The sequence below is a fragment of the Mirounga leonina genome, unplaced genomic scaffold (genome assembly GCF_011800145.1).
Source record: "Mirounga leonina isolate KUSES-001 unplaced genomic scaffold, KU_Mleo_1.0 Mir_174, whole genome shotgun sequence".
Taxonomy (NCBI): domain Eukaryota; kingdom Metazoa; phylum Chordata; class Mammalia; order Carnivora; family Phocidae; genus Mirounga; species Mirounga leonina.
Genome location: NW_023270451.1, coordinates 67,662,504 through 67,690,317, shown reverse-complemented (window position 1 = coordinate 67,690,317; position 27,814 = coordinate 67,662,504). Strand labels below are relative to the sequence as shown.

General features: G+C 51.6%; 1 protein-coding gene across 3 annotated transcripts; it reads right to left on the bottom strand.

The window, feature by feature from the left end:
- Window positions 1–381: 381 nt before the first annotated feature.
- Window positions 382–27,505, bottom strand: CCDC136 (coiled-coil domain containing 136). 3 transcript variants are annotated; one of them, XM_035021066.1, is made up of 18 exons: window positions 27,448–27,505; window positions 26,561–26,668; window positions 24,756–25,004; window positions 24,604–24,678; window positions 20,070–20,393; window positions 17,174–17,285; window positions 16,438–16,606; window positions 16,031–16,171; window positions 15,536–15,694; window positions 15,087–15,257; window positions 14,503–14,688; window positions 12,651–12,845; window positions 11,923–12,150; window positions 9,987–10,484; window positions 9,428–9,655; window positions 8,067–8,348; window positions 7,097–7,399; window positions 382–717 (listed from the first exon to the last, which is right to left on the bottom strand). In XM_035021066.1, exons 1-18 carry the CDS (start codon window positions 27,503–27,505, stop codon window positions 607–609), a joined length of 3,597 nt encoding a protein of 1,198 aa, XP_034876957.1. In that variant the 3' UTR covers window positions 382–606. The 3 variants fall into 3 exon arrangements, with proteins under 3 accessions (XP_034876957.1, XP_034876958.1, XP_034876956.1); XM_035021065.1 differs by lacking the exon at window positions 382–717 and having other exon boundaries at window positions 6,237–7,399; XM_035021067.1 differs by lacking the exons at window positions 7,097–7,399; window positions 8,067–8,348; window positions 9,428–9,655; ... (1 more) ...; window positions 11,923–12,150; window positions 12,651–12,845.
- Between the last annotated feature and the right edge of the window lie 309 nt (window positions 27,506–27,814).

The window sequence follows — 27,814 nt, the reverse complement described above, 5'->3', positions numbered from 1 at the left end:
GTCCTCTCTGAGAGCGAATCCCATGGGGTGTCACAGGGCCTAAGTCACGAAGGCTCATGTGCATGCAGATCTTCTCAGGGCACTCTTCTCACCGCAGATGGGTGTGGGTCATTTGACCCCCCTCACAGAGAGTACCCAGCTCATTCCATTGCCCTGTGCTCGGATGAGCTCCTGGAGACAGGGTTTCTAGGTGCAGACCAGCGCATCTGTGATCCGGCTGGCAGCACAAGGAGCCCCCCTCATCTCTGAGGTCATCTGTAGGGTGAGAAATCGTATTTAGGAACCAGATCCTTATGTGAGGTACCTGGTTAAAGGGGAACCGCTCTGCTCCGGTTGTGCTGTGAGGTATTTATAAGAAATAAAGAGCCACAAAGTCTCAGGTAATTAGGCTGATATTTAATCACACGGAACCCAGGTTCTTATACAAGGCAGGAGATGGCAGCCAGCAGCGCCCCATAACCTTTCCAGCCTGGGTGACTGAGGCTAAGGAGATGGGGACACATGGGACACATGGGTGGGGTGGGGGCTCTGGCACAGTGTGTCCTGCCCAAAGCTGGGGGTAGTGGCCACTGGGGATCTGCCCCCTCGGCTGGCCCAGGTCTGCCATCACTCCATGAGGCAGAACTCGGACTCCTGCGGTCGCATGCTGGGTAACACATACAGAGCCACAGCCGCAATAGCCAAGAACACCACAGGCTTCCACATCCCAAACATGTTCTGTGGGGACCAAAGACAAATGGTGAGTGCCCGGCCTTCTGAACCCTTCCCTAAGCCAGAGGCTCCCCTGTCTACTGGCACTGGAGAGACATCGGGAACCTCACGGTCTGGTCTCTCTCACCTCCTGGGTAACTGCCGGAGACAATGTGGTCTTAGTGCTGGCGGTGCGAGGTACCTGGAACAACGCTAGGTGTACCACCTGAGGGGACTGCGTGTATTCATGCCCAACGGAATGAGAATACCAGTTCCTGGGTGTAGAAGCGAGCTCAGGAGGCAGACCAAAGAGTATCCGGATGGTTGCAACGAGAAAGGATCAAGTGCCACGGCAAGAAAAAGAGGGTAAACTGGGGCCTTTGGGAAAAGCAGCAGTGCCTCGTTGGCTTTACGCAGGAGCAACAAACTCAGTCAAAAGGAGAAGACTGAGGGGGAAGTAAAGAAAGCACACCCCAGAGTGCAGGCGAACCTGAGGTTCGTGGGCAGCCCAAACCTTTTCTGGACAACGATGTTGGTTCGAGGAAGCTCAAGGAAGCCGGTCACCGGCCCCAGAGACAAATGCCTTAAAACACCCCTGGGCACCAGTGTGTTGATGGACTTCCTGGCAAGTGCCAGTGCGCTGAGGCTGCCAGACTCTGCTGACCACAGCAAAGCCTGCTGATTCGTGGGACAACAAAGCAGCATCCTTCAGGGAACACGAAATCGTGGACAATACATACTTAGGGAAATCGTTCCCATTGTTATTACTTTTTTTATTGTACTACTTGAAAGACAGAATTAGGGCTGAGTCATAAGCTATGGCACAATGACAGGAGGATGATTTTAGGTAAGAGCGGAGTATAGTACTGATGCTAAGAATGCATTTGCTCAGAGAATAATGGAACTAAAAAGAGGACTTTAAGCCAGCTATAAAGAGCAAAGAAGATCTCCTACATTTGTAGAAATAGTTACTAAAAAGAGCAGCACAAATGAAATGGAAAGTGAAACAATGCTGGAGGTGGATATACAGAGTAATTTATACAAGAAAGTAACTGGAAAGGAAGCTAGAAAGGGTATCTACATGCTTAGATGCTTATATCCTAATGTACACTGCTAAAAATGTTGTCAGTCTGGTGTTCTTAAAGAAGGACAGAGCGGGGTGCCTGTGTGGTTCAGTTGGTTAAGCATCTGACTCTGATTTCGGCTCAGGTCATGGCCTCAGGGTGGTGAGATCCAGCCCAGCATTGGGCTCTGTGCTGGGTGTGGAGCCTGCTTGGGATTCTCTCTCTGCTCCCCCTTCCCCACTTAAATAAATTAAATTAAATTTTAAAAAAAGGACAGAGCGGGTGCCTGGGTGGCTCAGTTGGTTAAGCGGTTGCCTTCGGCTCAGGTCATGATCCTGGAGTCCCAGGATCGAGTCCCGCATCAGGCTCCCTGCTCAGCAGGGAGCCTGCTTCTCCCTCTGACCCTCCCCCCTCTCATGTGCTCTCTGTCTCTCTCATTCTCTCTGTCTCAAATAAATAAATAAAATCTTTAAAAAAAAAAAAAAAGGACAGAGCTAGACCCATAAATGTGAACTGATACGCTTTATACCAGTCAGAGGCATGTTCCAGACTGGCTGAGGGCTGGTCCCAAAGGGGTAAGTCACATCAGGCTTTCCTTACAGACTAGGTTACTAAGTTGACAGATCAAAGAAATGTTTTTGGATTTTATCAACACATCCGACAGATTTTCCATGATCTCCTTGGACAGAACAAGAGGAAATAATCAGCATGGTAGCACACACAGGTTGCTGTGTGACCATTTGCCATGTGACCAATGAGCTGGATAAAAGAGAGCCTGGAGAGACAACACTCCAGAGGGTCGGCCCTCCCCCTTAATGTGCACTAACAGGGCGCCTGGCTGGCTCAGGTGGAAGAGTATGCGACTCTTGATCTCGGGGTCGTGAGTTCAAGCCCTATGTACGGGGTAGAGATCACCTAAATAAGACTTCTAAAAAAAATAATGCACACGAACATATGAAAGTAGGCTGGTTGCCCTTGAGGAGGATGTGGAGCTGGCAGGGAAATGGATAATCGGAAACCGCAAGGTCAAGATTTAAAAAAAAGAAAAAACCAACTCCACAGGTTACATCAATGGACTATACCGAATAGGAATGAGTAAAAAATTCTGCCTCAGATCCAAAAAATCAATTGCAGGTAGAAAACGGGGAGAGGATACTTAGCATATGCAATACGCAAAGGGGCTTTATAAACAACACACGCAGAGAGTTAACAACGTGACATTAGTTGTCAAGAGAGCTAATGCCCCTGGGGGCTGTGTGGAGAGAAGTACGCAGTCTTCCTAATTACATGGAACCAACCAGGGAAAACTGCTCAAAATGAGGAGAGATGGGAAGGGGGAGGCAAGGTTGGAATTCTAGCTGTTGCTAATATTAGTCCTTAGAAATCAATTCATAATTCACTGGCGGTATTACTTGACCTCTCCATGCCTTAGTTTTATTACATATAAAATCATAATAAAAGCCACCTCGTTGGGTTGTTGCAAAGATTAAATGAGTTTATATGTAAGGTGATTAGAACAGTGCCAGGTACATAGTATGTATGCTGTAAGTATACGCTTTTTAAATTATTTATGGGGTGTTTTATTATTTATGAAGAACCTTCATAAACATGAACTCCTGTGATGGTCACATGAGGAAAGCAGAGATTTTACCATTCTTCACTGTCATTTGAAGAAACTAATGTTTCCGTTATGCATTTTGCCCACTGGGACTAAGCGGTAAGAGGCAGAGACAGACTGGGCCAGGTTCTCACCTGTCAGCCACGCTTTCTACAGAGCTACGCTGCCTCAGCTCCTGGACTGGGAGCTGCAGAGTGGGGCACAGCCCGACCCCCCAAGAGCACCCTGACCCAGGAGCTCCTTCCTCTCACTCTGTGTGGGCCTGGCTGAGGTGCAGAAAGGTTATGGCCAAATGCTTTGGGTCTCCTCCCCTAGGGGCTGAGAAATCTGGATGTGGACAGTACAGGGATAGGGACCCTGTCACTAAAGGAGGTAGACTATTTGTGGGGAGTAAGTGGAACACCTTAAAGAGGAGAAAGGATGAAGAGGAAAAACAGTGAGGGGAGAAGGAAGGAGAAAAGGATGCTGCTAAGTGCTACCAACATATGCTTCAGCTGCCGCCCCAACCCGTGCATTAAGCCAGCGGCACTTCATTTGCAGGGGTGAGAAGGGAGGGTGGGAAGTGGGGGGGGGGGGCAGGGGAGCAGGAGAAAGGAGCCAGAACAGGCCAGGAGAGAATAGTTTATGGGTTCCAAAGACAGGTGGAACCCTAGGGCTCTACCCTGGGACCTAAGACCACATTCTGCCTCCTAAATTTGGTATCCTGTTGACAGACCAGATTACATGGGCCGAGGCCAAGTGGAAGATGCCCAGAATATGTCAGCCTTGGCGCCCTGGGAATACTTGCATCTCTTTCTTTTCACCAGTACCACATTATGTCCAAAAAGCCTGGCTTGGGAAGGCAATTACAATAGAGTCTGGACCCCAAAAGGGATAAACATAGAACTATAAAATATTTCCTGGCATTCTGATTCTGAGTTGTCTGAAGACCAGAAGTCCCAAACCAGAGAATTTCTCCATTGAAAGAACACAATATGGTAGGGGTTTCTGTTCCATTTTCGCCAAGTCTGGAGGACAAATTGAGCCTGCCCTCATACAAATGCCCCTGGTAAGGGAGTTAGGGTTGGGGTTGGGGGTTGGTCACAACACTCCGGAATTCCTCTCTCACCCAACAGGGGAGGCGCAGTGATGCCTTATTTTGCCATCCTGGGTGGTGACAGTAGTGAGAGCAAAGAGCACTCAGGTCAGCCTTGCAGACAGACATCAGCTCATCAGAAGTGGTCAGGCATTTTTCAAAGTAGCAACAGTGCTGGGATCATCCAAAGTTTTCCCAGCCAGAGGACAGAAACTCAAACCGTGTCAACAGTATGCATTCCAACTCACTATGTGTTAGGAAGACGCTCAGAGGTGCTATGGGCTTTGCAGTAGCCCAAGGAGAAGCCAGGGCTAAAACTCAGCCCCTGAGTATCCTGTTGTCAAAGGGCTAAAAGCAAGAAGCAAGCAAGTGAGAGAAAGGGCAAAGAGGAGAGGCCAGGGCCACCTGCACCCTCCCTCTACCCCTCCGAAGGAGAGGACTCGATACCAGTACCTGTGTTAGGACGACGTCTCGGCCCACCAGCACCAGAGCAAAGCCGATATGACCACCAGGGCTACGAGAGGCAAGGAGAAGATGGGGGGCTCAGGGGCAGGGGATGGCTGCAACATATCAAATGAGAAGGAAGCACAGGGAGAGGCCAGGAGATGGGGGGGGGCGGATATAAAAAGACAGAAACACATGAATCCAATGGATAATGAAGATGAGAAAACAAAGGGAAAAGAGAAAGAGATCAAGAGGTTAAACAACAGGCAGTGAGGGCAGCCGTATCTCTCCTCTGCGCCCGGGCCTGGATCTTCCCACTGGCAGCCTGTGGAGGATACAAACCTGAATGGGTTAAGCAGCTGCTTAGGTCCAAATCAGGTGGGGAGGCCAGTCTGCTGGCTGGCCATATCCCTCTCATATCTTGTCAAGCAGGGGTGATCTGCCCTAGACCGTTCGTACAGGTCAGTAACTCTGGAAAAGGGAAGCTCCGAGAGTAAAGCCGGGCTCTCTGGATGAGGAGGACGTATACTTCTCCTGGGTCACTCAGTCTCCTGCCAGGCCACCCGCCCCACCCCCCAGCCCCCATTAGCCCACTTTTTCTGGCTGCTGTCCACCGAATCTCAGTGTTCTGGGCCCTGGCCCCTATGATCCCCTAGAGTCTAACGCCGTTGTTGTGAGACAAAATGCACTCCAACAGGCTAACAATGGAGAAGTGCTAGCTCTTTGACTGCAACAATCTTCCAGAGAGAAAGTGAATTCGCAGGCAGTAACATACACCATTAGAGCTGCCTGCAAAAGACGCAGGACCCGCCGAGGCAAAGGGACACCTCCGTATGTAGACACAAGGAACGCGCTCAACTTCGAAGTACAAGGATCCGGTCTGGCGTTTAGAGATGTTGGCACCCAAGGCAAGGAAATTGAGGAGGCTCTGAGCCAGCATGCGGTGGAATATGATGAATTCGAAGAAACAGAGCACTGGGGAAGAGGCTGCGGTGGCTCCTACTTTTTACATCCTAAGTAACGGTCCTCTGCCACAAGGTTAACAGAGACCTACATGCTAGATCCCTAGCCACTGCTGCAGACTGAGCTGCCGGAAAACGCCAGAGAGCCTTAGAGCTGACTGGGACATCCCACCACAAGAGACTTATTTTCTTCCCCGGTGTTTAGAAAGATGGAAAGATGGAGCGCCTGGGTGGCTCAGTCAGTTAAGCGTCTGCCTTCGGCTCAGGTCATGATCCCGGGGTCCTGGGATCGAGCCCCGCATCAGGCTCCCTGCTTGGCGGGGAGTCTGCTTCGCCCTCTCCCTCTGCCTGCCTCTCTGCCTACTTGTTCTCTCTCTCTCTCTGTCAAATAAATGAATAAAATCTTTAAAAAAAAAAAAAGAAGAAAGAAAGATGGAAAGAGCCTGTACCATAAACCGAGGACTCATTCAGGAAGTACTCACTCTTCAGGGAATCAGAGCCCCCAGTTAACCTCAACTAGAGCAGGAATTCAGCTGGTACCTACCTGTGCAGATGTACTAGTAGTTAAAATACAGAAATACTTTTGTATGGTTGGCACGTTACCCAGGATACTCCCAACCCAACCTCTCAAGATCTAGCCACTAAAGCGTTAGGACTCTGGTTGCTCTCCCCAGACTGGCCCACGCCCCTGCTGTGCGGACTAAAATATTCTATTACTTCTGACCACCCCCAGCCCCTCCCCTCATGCCCTGTAATACACAGAACCCGAAAGCCACACCTGCCCCCCGAACACCCCTAACAGCAACAACAAAGGTCAACCTAACAGGGCACCTCGAGGAGGCAGGACTGAGTGACTAACGCAGGCTGGCAAATAGCCTGAAGCGGGCCTCACACCATCCGTGTCCTCAGTGCAGTGCTAGGTGAAGGGGGGAAGACCTCCTGACGTAAGGAGCGAGGGCTGCCACAGAGGTGAAAGCAGGCAGGACTGCAACGGCCCCAGAAAAGGTGATCTTTGAGACACAGGTAGGTCCACAGCAGTGGTCTCAGCCCGCCATTTCCCGTAGAGAGCCCACTTCCACCACTCCCGGCTCCATCTCCACTCTCCCCGAACGCTAGGCCTCAGGGCTGGCTGGCCTATACGCTCCTGCAGAAGTCCATCCTCGGGCTGGGTCACCCCGCCACACCAGGGCACCGGAGCCCCAGAGCCCACTTCCCACTCGGTCCAGCCTTCGACTGCGGTTACCTTTTTGCTCTCAGAAAGCTTGAGGGGGTTGTTTCCCTCTGAAGCTTCAGGGCAAGTGTCGTTGGCGCTCTCATCTTTGGTGTCGTCTTCCTTGCCCTCCCGCTCTTGGGGCTCTTCATAACACCCCTCCTCTGCTTTTGCGGACTTAATCTCCGCAGGCTCTGACGGCACAGAAACCAGTTCATTGCAGGAGTCCTGCTTCGAGTCCTTTTTGATTTCCTCCTCTTCCTCCTCCACTTCCTCTTGTATTAGGACACCTAAGTCCGTGTGGCTGGCCTTGTAGTACAGCACCACCTCCAGGCTCTGTGGGCGGAGGCAGGGCAGGACGGGGGCTGCGGTTACCGCCAGGAGGCCTACCTGCGCGAGAAGCCGGACTACCTCAAGGGCACTCTGCTTCCCGGCCCGGCACGGCCCGCAGGCAGCACCGCGTTCTGGCACCGTGGGCAGTCACGCCCAGCCTCTCGGGACCCACACGGCCATCCGGCCGTTGGCCGTCTCGGACAGCTACCAGAGCTAGAATCTTGGGCTCTGCCCCTCAGCTGCCGCCTCCGACCCCTGCAAGGCGGCTACGACTCCTATTTTCTCCCCTCCTCCTCACGTAGGAGTCCGCCACCGCTTCGAATTAATTCCTTCTTTTCATCCATTTGGTCCCTCTCTTGGGCACATAACCCAGGAAGAAAAGGGGCCCCAGGAGATTGGGCTGAGCTAATTGGAGCCGTCGTCCATCCTAGGGGCTATGGTCCTTTGGGGCTGTGCCCCCAGGTATAAGTGGTCTGTGTTCCACTCCCCTTACCTTCAGAGGAAAAGGAAGTACGGAATTGCTACCAGGAGAGATCTACTCTAATACACGAGAGAGACCAGAAGCTTCTCTACAAATACCTCACCTGGCCGGAATGGTGGTGGTGGTGATTTTTCTTCCCAAGATCTCCTCTGCCTTTCTGCTTATCAGGCTACTAAGGTTATTACTCACCTTTTCGTTCTCATAGCAGCCCTCAGAACCGTCCAGGCTTGGTTTGGTCACCTTTTTGTTTTTAACCCCGTTGGCATTTTTGTTCCTATTCTCATTGCCACTTTTCCCCTTGGTCTCTCTGGGAACAGAGGAATTCTTCTCCTTGAGCTGGCGCAGCTCTTCCTGGCAGCACTGCAGCTGGCCCTCCAGCTGCTCCTGCACGGCCAGAAGCCGCCCCTGTTCATCCATGCTCGCCTGGTACTGCAGCTGCAGCTCCCGCAGCTTGGCCTGCAGCTCTTTGATCTGCAGGGGGCGGGGGGGGGGGGTTGGGGGCGGTGCGGACGGCCAGTCACCCACAGCCCGGCCTGGGGGTCACTGCCTGAGTCTGCCCTGCTAAGGCCCATGGGGGAGTAGATAAGAGAGGAAACGTTAAACTGCAGGATACGAGCCTCTAAAGCGGTTTCAGAAATAGCTTCTAAATGAGGTACCTGATGATTTACACCTAATGGGATCAAAAAAGGATGATTTAAATTATGTTTTTACTGGGATCTGTCTGGGGAATAACTATAGAGCTGCCCCTTCTGAAGCTCAGGGCTTTATTATGGACGTCTTTTTGATGGAAACGCCTACTTCACCCAAGCTATTTCTCTAACAGGTAACAACTACCTAAGGAACTGTGTGGTCCCACTCCTGAAAGTGTGCCTGGGCTCCTGCAAACCTCACCCTGGAAACAGGCAAATTCCAACCCTGCTCCCTAATTTCTGGTTTTGTCTTCCCTGACTTCTGGCATCACAGTCTCCCTGGTAGGTAACAATACTAAGCAACTGAGGCCCCCGGGCTGACTGTTGTCTGAACTCTCCCATGCATACACAGTGAGTCCCGCTGGACTGTGGACTACTCTTGGGCAGGAAGAATGCCTTCTGTCCCATCCCTCATGGACACAGAGCACCCTTCTTGGCAGTATAAGGGATCCGAAAGGAGGCAAGGCTCTGCCCTCGAGGTACTTACAATCTAGTAGAAGAGACAAGTACACCAAAAATAACTAAAGGTGAAAAAATACAACTCTATAGAAGTGCTCTGGGACACAGCAAAAGAGGGAAGTGGTAAAAGGAAAAAGAGAAAAATTATTCAGAGTCTTGATGATGAGTATATCTCAGCACAGTGAGCATGTGAGGACCGTCCACCAGTGCTGTGGCAGAGTGCCCAGCCTCCTGGCGTTCAGCCCCTGCTCTGTTCCTCTGACCAGGAAGGGGGCAACTATGCAGAGCAAGCAGTGAGCTCCCGGGCCTCCTTCCTCAGCCTCTCCGAAATGGCTAGGACCTATGACCTGCTCTGGCTCTAGGGACTCCTGGAAGAAACCTTGCCTCCCACATAGCAGTTACCTCGTTCTTGTCCTTGTTGTTTGGGGAGGCAGCGGGCTTCTCAAGGCTTTCCATGCATTTCTTGAACTCCTTTTCACAGGCGACCAGCTCTTCCTTCAGCTCTTTCTGCCTGTCCAACAGCTTTTTCATCCGGTCTTGCAGCCGGTCATGTTCCTCCTGGCTGAGCTGGTACATGGCCTGCACCCCCTGCAGCTTGATCACCACCCTGGCGACTACATCCTCACAGTGCTGCGGAGGGTGGAGGAGTAATGACCGCACCCTGAGAAGGACCTGCCCTCCGCCCCACTCTCTTTGCTAGGCCCCATCCTGAGTATAGAACAATGGCGGCAAGGATCTGAAGCTGCGCTGGGGCTAATTCTGTGTTTCTTCCCATAAAGCAGCATCGCTGTGATGGGAGCATCTCCATATTAGACAGGCGGATTGCCTCATCCATTTCCGGGGACCCAGCTCAGCTCTGACCCTGCCGCCCACCTCACTTCTTGCACCCTTCCCTGGTGACTCATCCCTTAGTAAGACAAGAGGCTCTGCTCCCTGTCCGACTCTCCTCTGGCTCTGTTACCTCGAGGTCTTCAGGCTCGGCAGGTCCCTCATTAGTGCTGCTGCCGTAACTCCTGTAACAGGTGTCCGAGCTGGTGCTGCTGCCGTAGCTCTTCTTATAGATGCTGCTGCCGCTGCTGCCGGCGCAGTAGCTCCTCTCGCTGCTCTCCTGGGCACTGCTGCTGCTGTCATAGCTCTTGAGAAAGCTCTCGGTGCTGGCCTGGGTGCTACCGTAACTCTTGTGATAGCTCCCGCTGTCATCGAGGCCGCTCCCGGAACTCCTGCGGCAGTTCTCGCCGCTGGCGGCCATGCTGCCACGGTTCTTCTCCAAGCTCATTCTGCTGGAAGGGGACCGGACCTGGAGCAGCTGCATTTCTTCCAGGCAGAGCTGCAGGTCGGCCTGCAGCCTCTTCCGCTCCTCGAGGAGCCTGCCCTGCTCCCGCTGCAGTAGCTCCTGCTCGGTCTGCGTGCCCTCGTAGAGCACCTGCAGCGCCTGCATCTGGGCGATGATCAGCTTGGACTGCCAGGAGTGGGTGAGGAGACATTACCATTACTCCAGACGCTGCCGTCCTTCTCGCCGCACCCCTCCTGGAGCAGATGTCTGCGGGCACACTTCAGAGACCTGCACACCTACGCTCCAGTCTCACCACAGCCTAGGTCTTTAACCGCCTGCAGCTGCTGGCATGTCAGTTACTTGCTCGTTGGGGAAAATCTACCCCGGGCAGATAATTCTGCGATTTCTAGGCTCCCATTTCAGCTGGTTTCTAAACTCTGGTACATCCCTCTCTCCTTGCAGCAGAACTGAGTGATAATCGAGAACACTCTGGCTCCCTACCCTACCCTCTTCTCAGTCAGGATATACCCATTATCCTGACCTTGGGGCTCAGTCCCCGACCCCGCCCCCCATTCTAAAATCAGCTCCGGCCCTGAATGTGAGCCTACAAGAATGCCTCCCTCAGATGTGGACCTGGAATTAAGGTCTCACTACAAGTCCCTCTACCTCCGGTCCCAACTCTGAATCTGGCCTCTAGGCATGTTTCCCAGGCCCTCTGCGCCTGGCTTCTTGGCTGCTAATGCCCAGGATGAGATCTGATCGGTTAAGGAAAGAGTTCTACCTGGTTCCTGGTCTCTGTGTTATCCAGGCTGAAATCTGATGCCTCTGGAATCTGACCGAATCTCAGTTTGGATTTCTGCAATTCCCTGATTCTCCCTATCCAGGCTAATATTTGAATGAATAGGGCTAGCCTTAAATTGAAACTGTCTACCTGCTCTTCCTTGCCCACCCTGAGACCTCAGACCAAATGCATTCCCCAACCCCAAACAGACTTATCAGGAAATCTCCACCAGTGTGACCTCAGAGGCATAACCCCTTCCTGGTGCTTGTGATGCATGGATTCTCTAGTCTAACCCTCTTGACCTGTTATTGCCACCAAAGTTCCAATGAAGACAGTGTGGCCAGTACCATTAATGCCACAGGCTAGGAATTCTTCCCTTGGAAACGAATGGCCCCAGATTTGTCTCAGGTAGAACCCCGGAAGGTTATAGATTTTGATCACTGAAGGTGTACTGCTTAATTATCAACCAGCTCATGAGAAAAGGATGACATGCTCAGAGTCCGTCCCAAGGAATCCAGACAAACACTAAGTTGCTATTATAAATCTGGAAAATGATGTTGAAGGGGCTGCATCAGATTATCAGGTGATTAGATTCCCGGGTCACCCTGATCCATCCTCGGTGTTCACAGCACTTCAACTGGGCATGTATCTGATTGAGATCCTCAGCCCATAGCTAAAACCACATTTTCATGAGCCCATGGGTGGTCATGGCTGAAGAAGGGGGCCTTAGTCTCATCCTACTCTTGGCCAGACAGGCCTTCCTAACTCTGAGCCTTGCATGGAGCCCTCTTCCCTACCATGCTATTGTCCCCAGAACTGTCTCCCTGCCTCTTGCTCTGTTACCTTGTCGTGACCACACTTGGAGGACTTAGGTGATTTGGAATCGTTGGGATTCTCCAACACATCCCGGAAACGAGACATTTTGAAAAGATGCAGCTCTTCGTGCAGATCTGACTGTTCTTTGAGCACACTTTCTTGACTCTGTACCAGTTTTTTCTGCTCTTCCTGCATACCTTGGTAGAACAGCTGTAGTTCACACAGGTCTTGTAACTTTGTAAGTAGCTCCTGACTCTGCGAGGTGGAGTGGGAAGGAAGCGGGCAGGAACTGTGGTAGTTACGTGGGAAGACCCATGCCTCCTTCCTGCTGGGGACCCTTCCCTTAGGAGTCTCTGGGTTGGCTCTAAACAGCCATCTGGGACAGGGTCGGTGTGGCGGGGGAATGGTCTTTCTATGGAGACCCACTAGGTGAGTAGCCACGATCTCGTATGTTTGCAGGTATTTTGTAGTTTACAAAGTTCTCTCAGAGTATATTTTCTCCAGAGGGACTAAAAATCTAAAGAGAAGATGCTGGACAGATTCCAGAGTATGCTATGTGTTTTAAGACTTAAAACCCTAATCAGCTATATGGAACTTTTTGGTTTGAAGAGATCAGTGACAAAGTAAGGAGGGGCTGATGCAGAAAAGAAAAGGTTCGATTCCAACCCCGTTCTTTTTCCCAAGTATAGTCACACCTCGGAAGCTTCTCAAAGCAGCTTCTCCCTAGTTAGCAGCCGTTCCCTGGCTGGGGTTACCTTAGGGAGGAGCCCAGCTTTGGGTAGCGGGAACGTGAGCCTGTGCAGCTCTTCTTGCAGCTGCCCCTGCTCCTCCTGCATCCTCCTCTGATCCTCCAGGAGCTCGCACTGCTCCATCTGCAGCTGCCCCATCTCCTTCTGGCTGGCCTTGTACTTTTCCTGCAACTCTGTCAGTCTGGACAGCAGTGTGTCACACTGTGGACGGGGGAGGAGGGAGTTGCGGAGGGGCAGTTACTCTGTGAGGCACTGCTCTGCACCGTCCAGCTGGCAGAGCCCTTCTGTGCTCTCCTGCCCTTTGTGGTTCAGCAGGGGCTCCCACCCTCTACAGCCCCCTTGGACTGACCATCCCAAGCCACACTGCACCCATACAGGTTTAGACACCTGAACATACAATAACGGGAAACTCCGGCGGGCCGCTCAGGACTGTTTGGCTATGCTGCAAATTTCATCTACTGGTCCCTTCTGAGAGCCCTGTGAGGGGAGTGTTACCAACGCCCCTCCCTTCTCATGACCCCACCTTCCTTTCCTTTGGCCCTTCCCTGTGGTACACACCGTTCTCCGGCCCTGCTGGGAGTTCTAGTTCCTGTCACTGTCATCATCCCCAGTTGGTTTTATACCTAATTATACTCCTTACCAATGAAAACGTCACCCGATTTGTCCTCATTTTTGTTTTCATAATCATCTTTTTAAATCTCTAGAAAAATATGGGCTATTGCTGAATTTGGGTTGAGAAGACTAAATTATCCCATGATTCCAAGAACCCAAACCTTCTAATATCAAACTCATCTCCATGCTGTTTTTAGGACAAGAGGAAAAGCTGGCTCCGTGTCAGCATGCTTCTCCCTCCCCACAGTCTCTTCTACTAGGAGAGGAGCGGATGAGCAAGTCATGGACACTCTGGCCTCTAAGCTGAGCGGGAACAGAAGAAGGAAATGTGAGCCTGGATGTAGAAAGGCAGGTGGACTGTTGGGAGTGGTCCAAATAACCTCCCCATTCTGGGTCTTCAGAAGGCCTTTCCCCGGGGACACAGCCTGCTGCTGGCTGTGGTAGGAGTCACTGAGGATTTGGGCAGAAGGTGACTGGCTCCTCCATCTTTTGAGAATCTCGTGCCTTTTCTCCATCATGTTTCAACAACTTCCATTTCCTATCAGTGATCAGGAGCTGAAAGTGCTCAACACAGGGTAACTGATAATGACTTTTTACACACTATGGGAAAAAAGAAAATGAATAAGGAAGGCCTTACTTATCACTACTAGGATTTATTACTACAAGCAAGTGAGAAAAGACTAGTATTCTGTTCAATTTAAAGAGGGTAGAACTCAAGCTTAAAGAACTTCACTCTTCCGAAGTCACAGAGTAAACCCTGGAAGAACTTAGGTCCTTCTAATATCCAATCAGCACTCTAGGCACAAGACCATGTCATCTGACAAGAGCATCTGCAATCTGCCTGAGAAAACTGGACCTTCTCTTTTTAGGTCTAATGAGAAAAGCTGTATATGTGGGCTTTTGTGTATGTTCTTCTCCACAAATGACAAGATATCACTACAGTCCTAATAATGAAGTATAAATGTCTACACACATGGATCAAGTGCAAAACCCTCTGGTGTTCAGACAGGATCCAGCTGTACTGATCCTACTAGGCTGTGGCTTGGGCTCAAAGTCAAGATCAAGGCAAACTGTTTAAAAGTTAACAGCATGGGACTCTGCCTCTGTTTCCTGATTCGCACGCTCAGCTGTGACTGTAAAGGAAGCTCATCAAGCCCCTCTTTTGGATGACTTCACCTTTTGCCCTTACAACTCCTCTCTCCAGAGGAAGTACCCAGGAGATCTCACCTCTCTTAAGTACAATTACCTTATTAGCACATTTCCCCTTTTCCTCTGGGATGGGTTTGGTGGTCTTGAGCTCCTTCAGCTCCTGCTGGCAAAGCAGGAGGTCCTGCTCGAGCTGATCATACATGTACTTCTGCCGCTCCAGCTCTTCCTTGCTGGTCTGGTACAGCCGCTTCACCTCCTGAAGCTGGGCGTGCATCTCTGCATTCTGGGGTAGGGGAGGCAGGCCCCGCCATCATCCCAGAAGCCCCTGCAGCTGCACTCTCTCCTCTCCTACTCGGTCCTTTCCAGTCCCAATTTCATCCCACTGGGGGTGACCTGAGATGGACCCTAAAAGGCTCTACACAGGGACCTTCTGGGGCTTCCTTTTCGGGCAGGTGGGGAAGAAAGAGAGCTACCTTTTTATAGGCTGATTTTTTAATTAAAAATCAAAGGAAGCTGAGAGCGTCATGACTCTCTGAGATCACCTTTCTACTAGGCACCTCTTTATACCCCTCACCAAGGACTGTACCATAGAACTCCTACGATGCTCCCTCCTCCTTGGTACTACTGCTCTCACAGAAGATTCCATCTGGCTACATCTCCCTCACCTGGAGCTTCTTTTACCTTCTCACTGCTCTCCTGGAAGGAGGCCACGACGTCCTTGAGGCGCTGCACCTCCGCCTCATGGTACCGCAGGTCCCCGCACAGCTGTCGCTGCACTTCCAGCAGCTTATCCTTCTCGCACGTGATGTGCTGGTACTGGAGCTGCAGCTTCTGTAGCCGGCACAGTAACTCCTGCGGTGGAGGGGGCTGTGGGCAGTACCTCTGGGGTCATCAACCCGCTCGCTCTTCTGCCTGAGTCACTCTCGGACACGGACAGTCTAAGGCCTGCCTTCTCCCTGCCCCTCGCTGACCGGCTGTCCTCTCGTCCGGCACAGTGCCCGGAGGTGGCCGGAGGCCCCTACCAGAGGCGCTGCACGGCTGGCAGCCGCCCTTAGTTAAACTCCGCTCTGGGCCACCTTCCCCAAAACCTCTTAGCACCTCGGTTGCCCCTCACCTCCTTTTGTTGTTACCTTCTCATTTGGGCTTTCTACGACTGTGGATTTCAAGACTTTGAGCTGCCGGAGCTCAGACTGAAGTTGTAGTTGCACCTTCAAGAGCTCATTCTGCTCATCCTGGCTAGCATCATACTTTTGCTGCAGGGCACAGAGTCTGGTCTTCAGCTCCTCGTTCTGTGGTGGGAGGATGTGGGTAGAACAGTTACTCTCAAGAAACAGCAGACCCCTCTACAGACCAGTTTGGGTCCTTTCCAGACGTAGACATCTTGAGGAGCTCCCACAGGTCTACGGTTGGGTTTCTTCGCTGAGGCAGACACTCAGTAATGACTACCATCTCTAGAATGCAATGCTACGTGACTTCTCCAACTGGTCTCCAGTAGACTGTACCCTTGGTCGCAGGGCAAGAGTCAGCACAGCACAACCTTGCTCTGCGTTCCTCCTTCCCCAACGCAGCAACTCCATGGAGGCCCGTCTGCCCTCCCCAAATGCCCTTCCCCTGGCAGTGTTTACCTGGGTGACATTGTGGGAAGTCTGAAACCGAAGCACCTCATTCTGTGCACACTTGAGCTCCCTCTGCAGCCGCCTCTGCTCCTCCTCACTGGTCTGACGATGATGCTGTAGTTCTTGCAGCTCACAACACAACTCCTTACACTGGGCAGGAGATGGAACAGAAAGGCCGACTGAGGATAAGTGCCACATGCACTTCGAGAATAGGCTTGGCGGGGGCGGGGGGGCAGGGATAGGCTTGGAAAGAAGATGACATTCCTTTCATTGGAATATTTACACCAGGCAAGCAAGCAAGACCCCAGAGTACTACCTCCTGCCATAGTGCATGCCCCCTGTGTCTAAGGAGATGTTTCTACCATGGGCCAGGAAAGGGTAAAAGAGAGACAGCGAAGGTGCCTGCCTTCTCCTACCTTGTTCTGCATGTCATGCATCTGCTCTTCAGCTCCCAGTAGCTGTTGTCGCAACAACTGGGTTTCAGGATCAGGTTCCAGAAAATCCATTTCTGAAGTCTGAGACTCTGCTGACATCATATCCTTTAGCATTTGGGACTCCAGCCACTTTTCTGTTGCTCTTCGTGTCCTGTGATCCAGAACCCCAGAGCCATGTTTGGGTAAGTGCTCTGCCTGGCATCACCTGCTAAGTGTGCTTGGTCCTGATGTCTTTATTTTAGGCCAAGATGGGAAAGAGCCTTCTACTGTAGTTTATCTCCTAAATAAACATGCTGAGAAGGTGAAGAAAAAGTCCCAGCACCTCAATCAAGGCATGTTTGGCTCTGGGAGACCTAAGCATGCTAGTCTAGTTGGGCTCAAGGCTGGGCCTTATGTCAAGCCAGCTCTAATCTGGAGGCCCTACACCATTAGACTGAATCCATTCTGTGTAGACAACAAAGGAATCACTTCTGATCAACTCTAGGGCAGAGCAAACCAGACCCCAATCCCTAGAATGGAAGAAAACTAAATTTTAAAACCCCAGTCCTGAGACAGCTGGATCTCCATGCCTGCTTCTAGGCGGCATCCATACCCTGTGAAGAACTGGCTGTCTAGGAGCAGAGGGACATTCATTAGCCTGCATTTGCCTTCACTGAGTCTACTCAAGAGAAAAGCCCAAAGCAGAGCCCTGCAGAGCCCCCTAGCCTGCTAGCTGTACCTCTCACTCTCCAGATCCGCAAGCTGCCCTGTGAGGCTGCTGTTACTCTCCTGCAGGGCCCGGTACTCCTCGTTCAGGAAGTGGCAGCGTTCCCGCAGTTGCTGCAACTCTTCTACAAAGGGCAAATGGAGACATGTGAGATCCTAGGGGAGAAGCACTGGTAATCAGCCCCTACTTTTCCTGCCTAGAAATCAGATAGCAGAAGGCCGAATAGCTTCTTTTTTTCTAAAGACAGAAGAGACACCACATGCGGCGGCTTAGAAGACAAGGCCCCCCAAATTCCACACTGCTATGTGTATTGGTCCTCTTTCAGGTAGCTGCCCTTCTTTTCATCTGCCCAGAAGCTCTACCCTCTGTGCCCATCTTCAAAACCCCAACCAAGGCAGAGTCTTGAGATTTTAGGAGCTCGTGAAGGTTTTAATTGAGTTTCTGGGTTATTGTATTTCAAGTTTCCATTGAACTGTTTATGATTACCTTCCTATTACTCTTTTAGTACAAGAGCTGAGGAATGTGAACTGCCAGATGTCACACCGCTAGTCCTGGCCTTTCAGAGACAACTCCGGCATCCTGAACGTCCTTTTACTTACTTATCACCACGCCAAATACACTGGCCAGCATGTGGTCAAGAATTCTTTCTAATGATCTTTTATCTGCTGAAAGAAGAGCCCATCCCAACCAGACCCACATACCATCTTCAATCACCAGCAGAGATCTCGTTGAAATGCCCCAGCACATGTTCCTAAGTACCAGGTACCAGTACTTTTTAAAGCTGCAATCATGGGCGCCTGGGTGGTTCAGTCAGTTAAGCATCTGCCTTTGGCTCAGGTCATGATCCCGGGGTCCTGGGATCAAGTCCCACATCGGGCTCCCTGCTCAGCATGGAGTCTGCTTGTCCCTCTCCCTCTGCCCCTCCCCTTGCTTGTTCTCTCTCTAATAAATAAATAAAATTTTTTCCAAAAAAATAAAGCTGCAATCATATAAACACCCCTATCTATCTTGTTTCTTCCTGATTAAGAATTATTTCTCTTAGGGGTGCCTGTGGCTCAGTCGGTTAAGTGCCTGCCTTTGGCTCAGGTCATGATCCCGGGGTCCTGGGATTAAGTCCCGCATCGGGCTCCTTGCTCAGCAGGGAGTCTACTTCTCCCTCTCCCTCTGCCCCTCCCCCTGCTGTGCTCTCTCTCTCAAATAAATAAAATCTTTAGAAGAAAAAAAAAAAAGAATTATTTCTCCTAGAATACCAATTCTACTGATATTTAAAGAACGTTAATTTACTCCAGTTAGAACACAAGGCTTATCTGCTGTAAGATTCAACACCCTGAAATTCACATCTAATGTTCCTTCTTTATTCCAATCAAAAGCCCTTGGAATACTGCAGATTATCATGGAAGGAAGGAAGGAAACTATCTTTAATACAAGCCAACCATGTGCTAAGCATTAGACTTGATGGTTTCAGCCTCACATTCAGTTAGTCTGTGAGTACTTCAACATACTAGGCATTTCATTTAATCCCAAAAATAGCCTTGTAAGGTTTTCTTTCTCTCTTTTTTTTAAATAAACTTTTAATTTTACAATAGTTTTAGATTCACAGAAAAGTTACAAAGATGGTGCAAAATTCCCCAGGAGAGCTTTCACCTCGTTTCCCCTATTGTTAACATCTTACCATGGGTACATTTGTCACAACTCAGGAATCAACATTCATAAATTACTGTTAAATAAACTGAACATTTTATTCAGATTTCTCTCCATTTTCCCTAAGGTCCCTTCCTGTTCCAGGATCCCCTCTGCCTGTAAAGTTTTTTGTGGTTTTTTTTTTAAGATTTTATTTGTTTGACAGAGAGAGACACAGCGAGAGAGGGAACACAAGCAGGGGGAGTGGGAGAAGGAGAAGCAGGCTTCCCGCGGAGCAGGGAGCCTGATGCGGGGCTCGATCCCAGGACCTTGGGATCATGACCTGAGCCGAAGGCAGACGCTTAACGACTGAGCCACCCAGGTGCCCCTGGCTGTAAAGTTTTATTAACCAATTTTTACAGATACAGAAACTAAGGTTCAGAGAGATAATAACCAGGCCAAGTTCATCCCACTAATTAGCAGAACTGAGATTCTGAACTCAGGTCTGTTTTACTTCGACCCAAGCTCTCCCACTGTGCTGGCCTCGCTCTCCTGGCACCACCAGTCCAAAGGCTCTTCTGAGAAGCTTGTTACAGCTGGGAAACTTGCAGTTCTTTGATTCCTTGTTGACTGTCTCTGCTTGACCTGGCCTAATACAGGGCCTCCCATTATACCCAGATCATAAATCTAGCCTCAAAATAAAGGCATACTCTCTGATGTCATGAATCCTAGCAACTAGCTGGGAGACTCGTTGTCTAAAAGCAGAGCTCTAAGCTTTTTAGTACCTCATGTATTACTGGAAATAACCTCTCTTCCTCTCCAGCTATCTTGTGCTCTGATTTGTTGCCCCCTAAAGCTTCTACGCTGGAGAGGACTCAAGGAGCCTAAGCATTAGCATCCTGGGACCTGGGAGCAGGACTAGAGGCCCCCCCATAATGCGGGCCAGGCAAACTGCCATGCCAGAGCAGCAGGTAGTTTCCCAAGGTGACCAGCCCCTTATCCTCCCATCCTGGCACTGGAGACTTTCTTAGGAAGGGCTCTCCCATATGGCTCTCTGAGGAAGAATTCTCAAGGTACATCTCCACCGTGCTATTTCTTATACCACCACTGACCGGTTATGTGACATCTGGATAAGTTTTTCTCCCTTCTAGTCTTGAATTCAACCTGGAGGTTTTTTCTAGAGGTTCCCAGTTCATGATCTAAGACCATCTTCCACCATCTTTTTGGATACTAACTCCCTCTGCTTGGCTTTACTGACAGACCAGGAAAAAGGCTTGCCCTCTCGTACCTTGCATCTCAGAGTAATCTGAAAGATTTAAACTATTGGATGGATCAGAGCTCTTCATTTCCATTTCTGCACGGAGGGAAGTGATCTCCATTTCATACTCTCCCCGGATGCGCTCCATGTCGTCAAGCTCATTCTGCATCCGGCAGAGATCGTCCTGCAGGGATGCTATGTCACTCTCATGCTCAGTCGCGGAGTCCTCTGCTGCTTGCCGCAGATTCTGGATCTCAGTCTGGGCCAAGTGCAACTCCTGTTCTATTTCCTTAAGTTCCCTTTCTTTCTCTCGCTCCAACAGGGAAATCTCCTCTCGTAGAGACCGCAGCTCACCTGCAAACCCCAGAGGTTGGGATGGTCAAGAGGATAAGTGAACTCATCTACCATGTTCTAGAGGCAGAAAGTTAAAGGCAGATTTATGTCTTATCTGGAAACTACTGGCAATCTAGTCTCTACCCCATCAGCGAAGTATAGCTTCATCGGCTATGGGATAAAAGGAGTACCTAAGAAGGGAATGGAGTGACTCCATGTAGTAAGTAAGGTGCAGTAGAAAGGCAGATTCTGGGCGCCTGGGTGGCTCAGTTGGTTAAGCAACTGCTTGCGGCTCGGGTCATGATCCTGGAGTCCAGGGATCGAGTCCCGCATGGGGCTTCCTGCTCAGCGGGGAGTCTGCTTCTCCCTCTGACCCTACCCCCCTCATGCTTTATCTCATTCTCTCTCTCTCAAATAAATAAATAAAATCTTTTAAAAAAATTAAAAAAAAAAAAGAAAGATTCTGGCACCAAAGCAACACCTTGGGCTACTACAAACAAAAAGTATTAAGTGCTTCTACGCTGAAGACCAAAAACTAATTTACAGTATTTTACTGATGCACTGAGTTTTTCCAAAAATTCCCTGACTAAAAAAATTTACACACACTATTCTCATCTATTTAGTCTGGAAGCTTAGAAATTACAGAGCCTCGCAGTAAGAGCTTCACAGGTAAGTACTGGCCCCTAACGTGTATTTAGAGTTCACTGCTGAAATTCAAATGTGGGCTCATCACATGGTAACCAAACATGGTTATGTTCTGGATGTCAGGGTTCAAATTTCCCTTAGGTTCCCCTCTAAGGTCTGGCCCTAAAAAATGGCCTTCTCAGATCCACTGGAGAAGGGAGGAAGCTCTTCCTCAGCCAAGCAAGCTCTCGATGTGGAGCACAAAGGGGCAGGGCACGCCCAGGATGGAGAGGCGGGGCTTGCAGGCCCCAGGGGGAGGGGCTTATCCGAAAACTGGGCGGGGCGGGCCCTGGCCGGGACTTGGGAGGACTGGACCCGGATTCCGAAGACCTAGCGCCGGTTGACAGGGGGCGTGGGTCGGTCGGGGAGAAGCGGAGGGCCCGGCAGTTGAGCTGTGGGACAGAGAAGTAGGTTCTTACTCACTGGTTATGGCCTCCATCTCGTCGGCCCCCCTGCAAGCGGTCTCCCTGGGGGGCCCCCCCGCCGCCGGCCGGTCCCGGCCCCCGCGGGGCTGTGGCGGCCGGAACGGCCTCTCAACACCAGCTACCTCTGAGGTCGCGCGCGCCCCCTCTTGGCGGAAACGGGCAACGCGCGTGCGCAAGGACGGTCTCTATTTCCTCCCGCGGGGTGGCGCTTGGGCGTCCTCGCCAGACCGCAGTCCCCAGTTGAGAGCTCATGCTCAGAAACAACCCTAGTGAGTAAGGAGTCGCTCCAGAACTTCTGTTTCCCCAAGTAGTTGCCTACCTGCCTCTCTACTGACTTCCCTCCTCCTTGTAAGGGAGTATGTCCCTTCTCCAAGCAAAGGTCTTTTTCGGCTCTACTGGATTGTTTCCTTCATCATACAAACGCGATCTAGTGTAGGGAGTCCTATCTCAAGCCCGCCCCCCCCAACTCTCCCTTGACTTCATTCCCTTTCCCCTTATTTCTCTGCTTCTCTTCAAAACATGACTACTGTAATTATCTGTACTCACCTTCTCTATTTCACCTCCCCTTTCTCCTTAATCCCAATCTAATCAGGCTTCTGTCTTCACCAAAGTATCTCCGAGCCCTCCATCTTGCCAAATCCAATGGCCATTTATTTGATTTAGCAACTTTTGAATCTCTTTGAAACACTTTCTGCTCTTGGCCGTCAGGGCATCAAAGGCTTCTGCTGTTCCTCCTACCTCAGTCTCTTTTGTTCATATCTCCTCTACTGGACTTTTATTTTTTTTTAAAGATTTTATTTATTTATTTATTCATGAGAGACAGAGAGAGAGAGAGAGAGAAGCAGAGGGAGAAGCAGGCTCCCAAGGAGCAGGGAGCCCGATGCGGGACTCGATCCCAGGACCCTGGGATCATGACCGGAGCCGAAGGCAGACGCTTAACCATCTGAGCCACCCAGGCGCCCATCCTCTATTGGACTTTTAAATACTGGAGTATCCCTGGGACAGGGCCTTTCCTCTTCTTCCTGTCTCTCCCTGTGATTTCATGGTGATCTCTCAGGGATTCAAATGCCATCTATATGCTAACGACTCCCAAATTTATATCTCCAGCCTTGATTTCTCCCCTTGTTCTAGATTCATATATCCAACTGCCCCCTTATAACATACTAATTTATTTAGATGTCATTAGTGACTTCAAACTCAACATGTAAAAACATGTCTCCAGTGGTTCCCTTAGCCCTTGTTCTTTGCTACGTCTTCCCCATCCCAATAAATGACAGCACTGTCCATCCAGTTTCTCAAGGCAAATTTATCTTCCATATCTCTCCTATTCCCACCCCACCCCACCCTCCACCCTATCCAATTCATCAGAAGTCCTGAGGTCTCCACCTTCAATAGAAGACCCTCCCATGTCTTTTTACTAAGAATAAAAACCAAACCTCCCAGCTGGCCTATAAGGCCCTTTGTAATCTGGCCTCAGCCTGCCTCTCAGAACTCTCTTGGGGCGCCTGAGTGGCTCAGTCGTTAAGTGTCTGCCTTTGGCTCAGGTCATGATCCCAGGGTCCTGGGATCCAGCCCCGCATTGGGCTCCCTGCTCCGTGGGAAGCCTGCTTCTCCCTCTCCCACTCCCTCTGCTTGTGTTCCCTCTTTCGCTGTATCTCTCTCTGTCAAATAAATAAATAAAATCTTAAAAAAAAAAAAAAAAAACTCACTTACCAGGGGCCTCCACATGCACTCTGCTCCAGCCACAATGGCTTTTGTTCTGCAAACACATGAAGCTCATTCCTGCCTCTGAGCTTTTGCAGTTGCTATTCCTTCTGCCTGGTATGCTCTTCCCTCAGATCTTTCTCTTTATTCAAGCCTTAGCTCAAATATCATCTTCTCAAAGAGGACTTTTCTAACTGCCCCATCAAAAAAAGTTCTCATCTCACCCCATCTCTCTATTTCATATTGTTACATTGTCTTCATAGCGTTTATTGCCACCTGGACTTATGTCGTTTATTTTCTGCCTCTCCCCATTACAATGTACTCTTCATTAGGGCAGGGATCTGGTTTGTCTTGTTCATAGCTTGTCCTCCGAGTATATAGGTACTCAATAAATGAATGATAAACAAATAAATTAGCACCATTTTACAGATAAGGAACTGAGTCTCAGAAAGATAAAAGTGACTTGCCGAAGACCCTAAAGCTTGTTATGTGGCAGAGTTGGGCCCAGAACCTAGGTGATCCGAGACTAGTGCTCACACTGTTTTCCCAGATACAACACATCTCCAGCCATTTCTCTCCTTCACCCTCTTCCCATTCATTGTCTACTTCTCCTGCATCTACCTAGGCTTTTATCTTTCCCTTCTCTTTTCCTCCCCTTCCTCCACCTTTGCTTCTTCCTCTCCAGGCCTGCTTCCTGGCCTTCCTTTTTTCTCCATTTATATTTTCCATTTGGTTTGATCTCAGTTCTCTCTGGAGAGCCCCTGCGGTTTTCTAGGGCAGCTCCCCTAAACCTTCTGGAAGTCCATGGAAGTAACAAAAGCTGCCTCTTTTTTTGGTGGTGCCATGGAATGTGGGACACCTGCCTTGCTACTTTCCAGAGACAAAGGGGTGTGGGCGTTAGAATAAAGGGATTTGGGGCCACAAGCTCAGGCCTAGGAAGCAAGAGAAACGTTCTCATCTGCTTCCCTTAAAAGAGCAGAGTCCCCTTCAGTCACTTCTCACTGGCACATTGCTCTTTCCCTGGTGCCCTTGTAGGGACAGGGAAAAGCAGTCTGGTTATAGGTATTCAGCCCTGATTACCTGCCCCCCTGACCTGGAGAACAAAGGGAAAAGGATACAGGTGTGAAGGGAGGAAGCTGGAGGAGAGAAAAGGGAGAGTGTCAGCCAGAGAGAGAAGATGTGAAATGGGAGGGCAAGAAAGGGCAGGGGAGGGCAGAAGAGCCAGGTAGAGATGCAAAGAACAGATATTAGGTAAAGAAGAGACTGGAGAGAGAAGGAGAAAAGGGTGAGAATAGTAAGGGGGAAATGAGGAGAAAGTACTGAATTAGTTTATATTTGTCTGCTATGCTTCAGCCAAACCCTCAGGACAAAAGGACTTGGATGGCCACCTTCCCTCCAGTCCCAGTGTTGGGAATTACCTTGGAGCTGCTGGATCTGCTTGGTGAACACCTCTGCCTGCTGGGCGCTGGCCAGCCGTTCATCCTCCAGGAGCCCTGCAGTGAGAGGGGGAGCAGGCGTGAGCCTGGGATCCAGGGAGCCCAGGCCCTCTGGCCCCCTCCCGGGCACTCACCCTGCAGCTCCAGGGAGTCATCCTCATGCTGCCCTGCCAGCTCCCGGGTCTCCTCCAGCTCTGCCACCAGCTGGAGCACCTGAGCCCTCAGCTCTTCCAGCTCTGTCTCAGTGAGGCTCAGGCCCCGGTGCTTGCTGACAGACAGGGAGCTCACATTGCCACCTTTCTGCACTTGCTCTTCCTCTTCTTCCACCTCTTCTTCCTCCTCTTCCTCTTCCTCCTCATAGAGAGCTGGGAGTAACACTTCCCCTAGAAGAGAAACCCATCCCCCCAGGGGCTCAGAGTCAACTTCCTTTCCAGAGTCCTTCAAGGGCCCTCAAGCTCATGGTCCCAGGGCAGGGATGGTATAATAGTGCCACCTGGTGTCCCCCAAGGAGTCCCTGGGCAGGACCTGCACTCATGATTCGTCCTCAGATGTAAGGTCTCCCATTCCCCTCCCAGGCCCTTTCTGGACCAGGATTGTACCAGGTGGCCTCCTAGTAACTGCCTTCGGGCAAACTGAGCAGCTGGGTGCTAGTCAGCCATGTGAGCTTACACAGGGATACCTGCTTCTTCCAGTCCTGGTGGTCCCTGCGTTGGGGACAAGTACCCAAGAAAGGATTCAGATGCTGGGCGTGTCTTTAGGCTGAATGGGGCAAGAGTTACAGTTTGGGGTTTGTCCAAAGTTAAAAAGTTATCCAGGTGGCTTGGGAGAAATTAGCTGTTCCATAATGAGAAAGGGTTGCCTATCAACAGTTAGAGAAAGAAAACATCTGAATGAAATGATTCTAAAATGTTTTACCGGACAAACACTGGGGCCCTTTCAAATGTATTCTATCACATAGCCTTTTTGAAATTTTCTGCAAGGCCCACCTTCCTTTTCTCTGCGGAGTGTCAGGAGGCCTCTCCCCTCCCCAAGTGTTATAAGGCCCCTCCTCCCATGCTGACCATAGGGCAATTTTCAGGTTTCAAGTCCCAGGTTGTACTTGTGTGTAAAAGAAAGCCTACCATTTTAATGCATTAAGAAACTGGGGTGTACTGGTCCCCAGCCTCTGGTTGGTGAGTACCCCCTCCTTTGCTGCAATGCAGTTCCTTGAAATAGTGACATTTTGTCAGGATACTGATTACGTGCTTTGTTTTACAATTCTGAATCCCTGGTCTCACAACAGCAGCCTAAGGTTCATCTGGGACCCCTTGTGTCCTCTGTCCCCCATAGGGGAGCAGGGTTGCCCACACAGTGTGCATTGGGACCTGGGGACACTTCACAGGAAGTCCTGAGAAGCGGACAGGCATCCTTCCAGGGGCCTGGTGTTGGCAGCAACTGCCAAGTCACCTGGTGCGGTGGGGATACGTGGGTTTTGCAAGGTTGGTCTCACGTGCCCCCTCCCAGGCAATTCTTTCAGGCCAGCCACAAGGCTTACATTCAAAGTTGGTGGTGGTGGCATCAGAAAGAGAAGGCTCACTTCCCTGCTTTTCAAAAATGTGAGACAGCTTGGGATCTGGGTCGGGTGGCAGTGAGAACAAACCCCCTGCTGAAAGCCTGCTTCAAAGCTCTGTCCAACGAGGCCTCTCTGTCTGGCAGCTCCCCCTGGGACACACAACCTGGTTCGCTGGTGATTAGGGCCCCAAAGAGATGTACCCAGAAGCTCCCTCAAAGCCGGAGCCCTGAGGAGGGGTAGAACTCAGACCTGAAGGGTAGAGGGGGCTCAGGTGAGCTAGAGGAAGGGCTCTGTCCTGGCTGGGCGTTCTGGGGACCGGATGGGGTAAGGAGGAGGGAAGGGAAATTGGCTGAGGGGACAGAAAGCAAGCTTTTTTGGAAAACTCACCCTCCATAGCTTGCATCCCCCGCCGCTCCAGGGACCCCCAGCGTTGGCCTTTCTTCCTTTCACAACCCTCAGACGCCTCATAGGAGCCTAAAGTGGTCACTGTGGGTCCTGTGAGCAGGGAGAGAGGAGGCACGGTGGGCTGCTAGGGGCCTGGGGGCTAGGGTGCACGGGAGAGAGAAAGGGACGTGCCTTCCAGCCCTCTGGAGCCCTGGAGTTTTTAATCCGGGTGGAAGTGCTTGGCTCACTCTGCCCAGGCTGCGACTCTCCTCCCGCAGCCGCCCCTCGAGCTGGGCCTGCGGGGACCCCGCCCTGTGCTGCCCAAGCTCCTCGGCATCCCCAGCTCCAGGCTCCTCTCCCAGCACGGACAGAAAGGGTGTGTGTCTCTTTAGCCGGGAGGGGACAGGGAGGAGACGGGCAAGGATGGAAGCGAGGGCGGGAGCCAGGGAAGATGAGGCTGAAAGGGTGAGGTGCGTGGAAGGGAAAGGGGTGATTCGGGGAGGAGGGGGCGTGTGGCAAGGGGTTCTGGGCCGGAGCCGCTCCCCTCCCCTCCCTTCTCTCCCTGGACCTCGTCCACCCCACCCTCGCCCTGCGCTCGAAGCCTTCGAGCCGAAGTGCGCGCAGGGTCTGGGGCCCCCAGGGCTGGACAGACGAGGTGGAGAGGGTTCGGGGCGAGGGACGGCCAGGGGAGGATGCGACCGGTGTGGGGAAGACCCAGCCGGGAAAGATGGAGTCCGGGCCCGGGCTGGGGGGCGGGATGGAGGGAGGAAGACGGGACGGAAAGGTGGGAGCGGCGGAAGGAGGGAGGGAGAACGAGGGGGTCTGGAGGGAGGAGAGATGAAGAAGAGGAAGGAGTGGCGGTGGAGAGGTGAGGGAGGGGCGGCTCTGACCTGGGCCCGGGCAGCTCCAGCCCGCGGCGCCCGCGCCGGCCCCGGCGCCCGCCTCCATGGCCGCTCGCGCTGCCGCCGCCGCCGCTCGGAGCAGACGCCGCAGCCGCCAGGCCGGGGACCCGGAGCCGGGTGCGCAGGGGGAAGGAGGGCGGGCCGAGGGGGCGGGGCCTGGCCCGGCCACCTGACGCCGCCCCCGCCCGGAAGCCCTCCCTCCACCGGGCTCCGGGACCCGGTGGCGGCGAGCGGGCGCGGAGAGGCCGAGGGAGCGCGTCCCCCGACACACCCCACGACCCGGGCGTGGGAGAGGGGGAGAGGACGGGAGCCACTCGGGGCATGAGGTTGCCCCAGGAGTGGCCACAAGATCCCC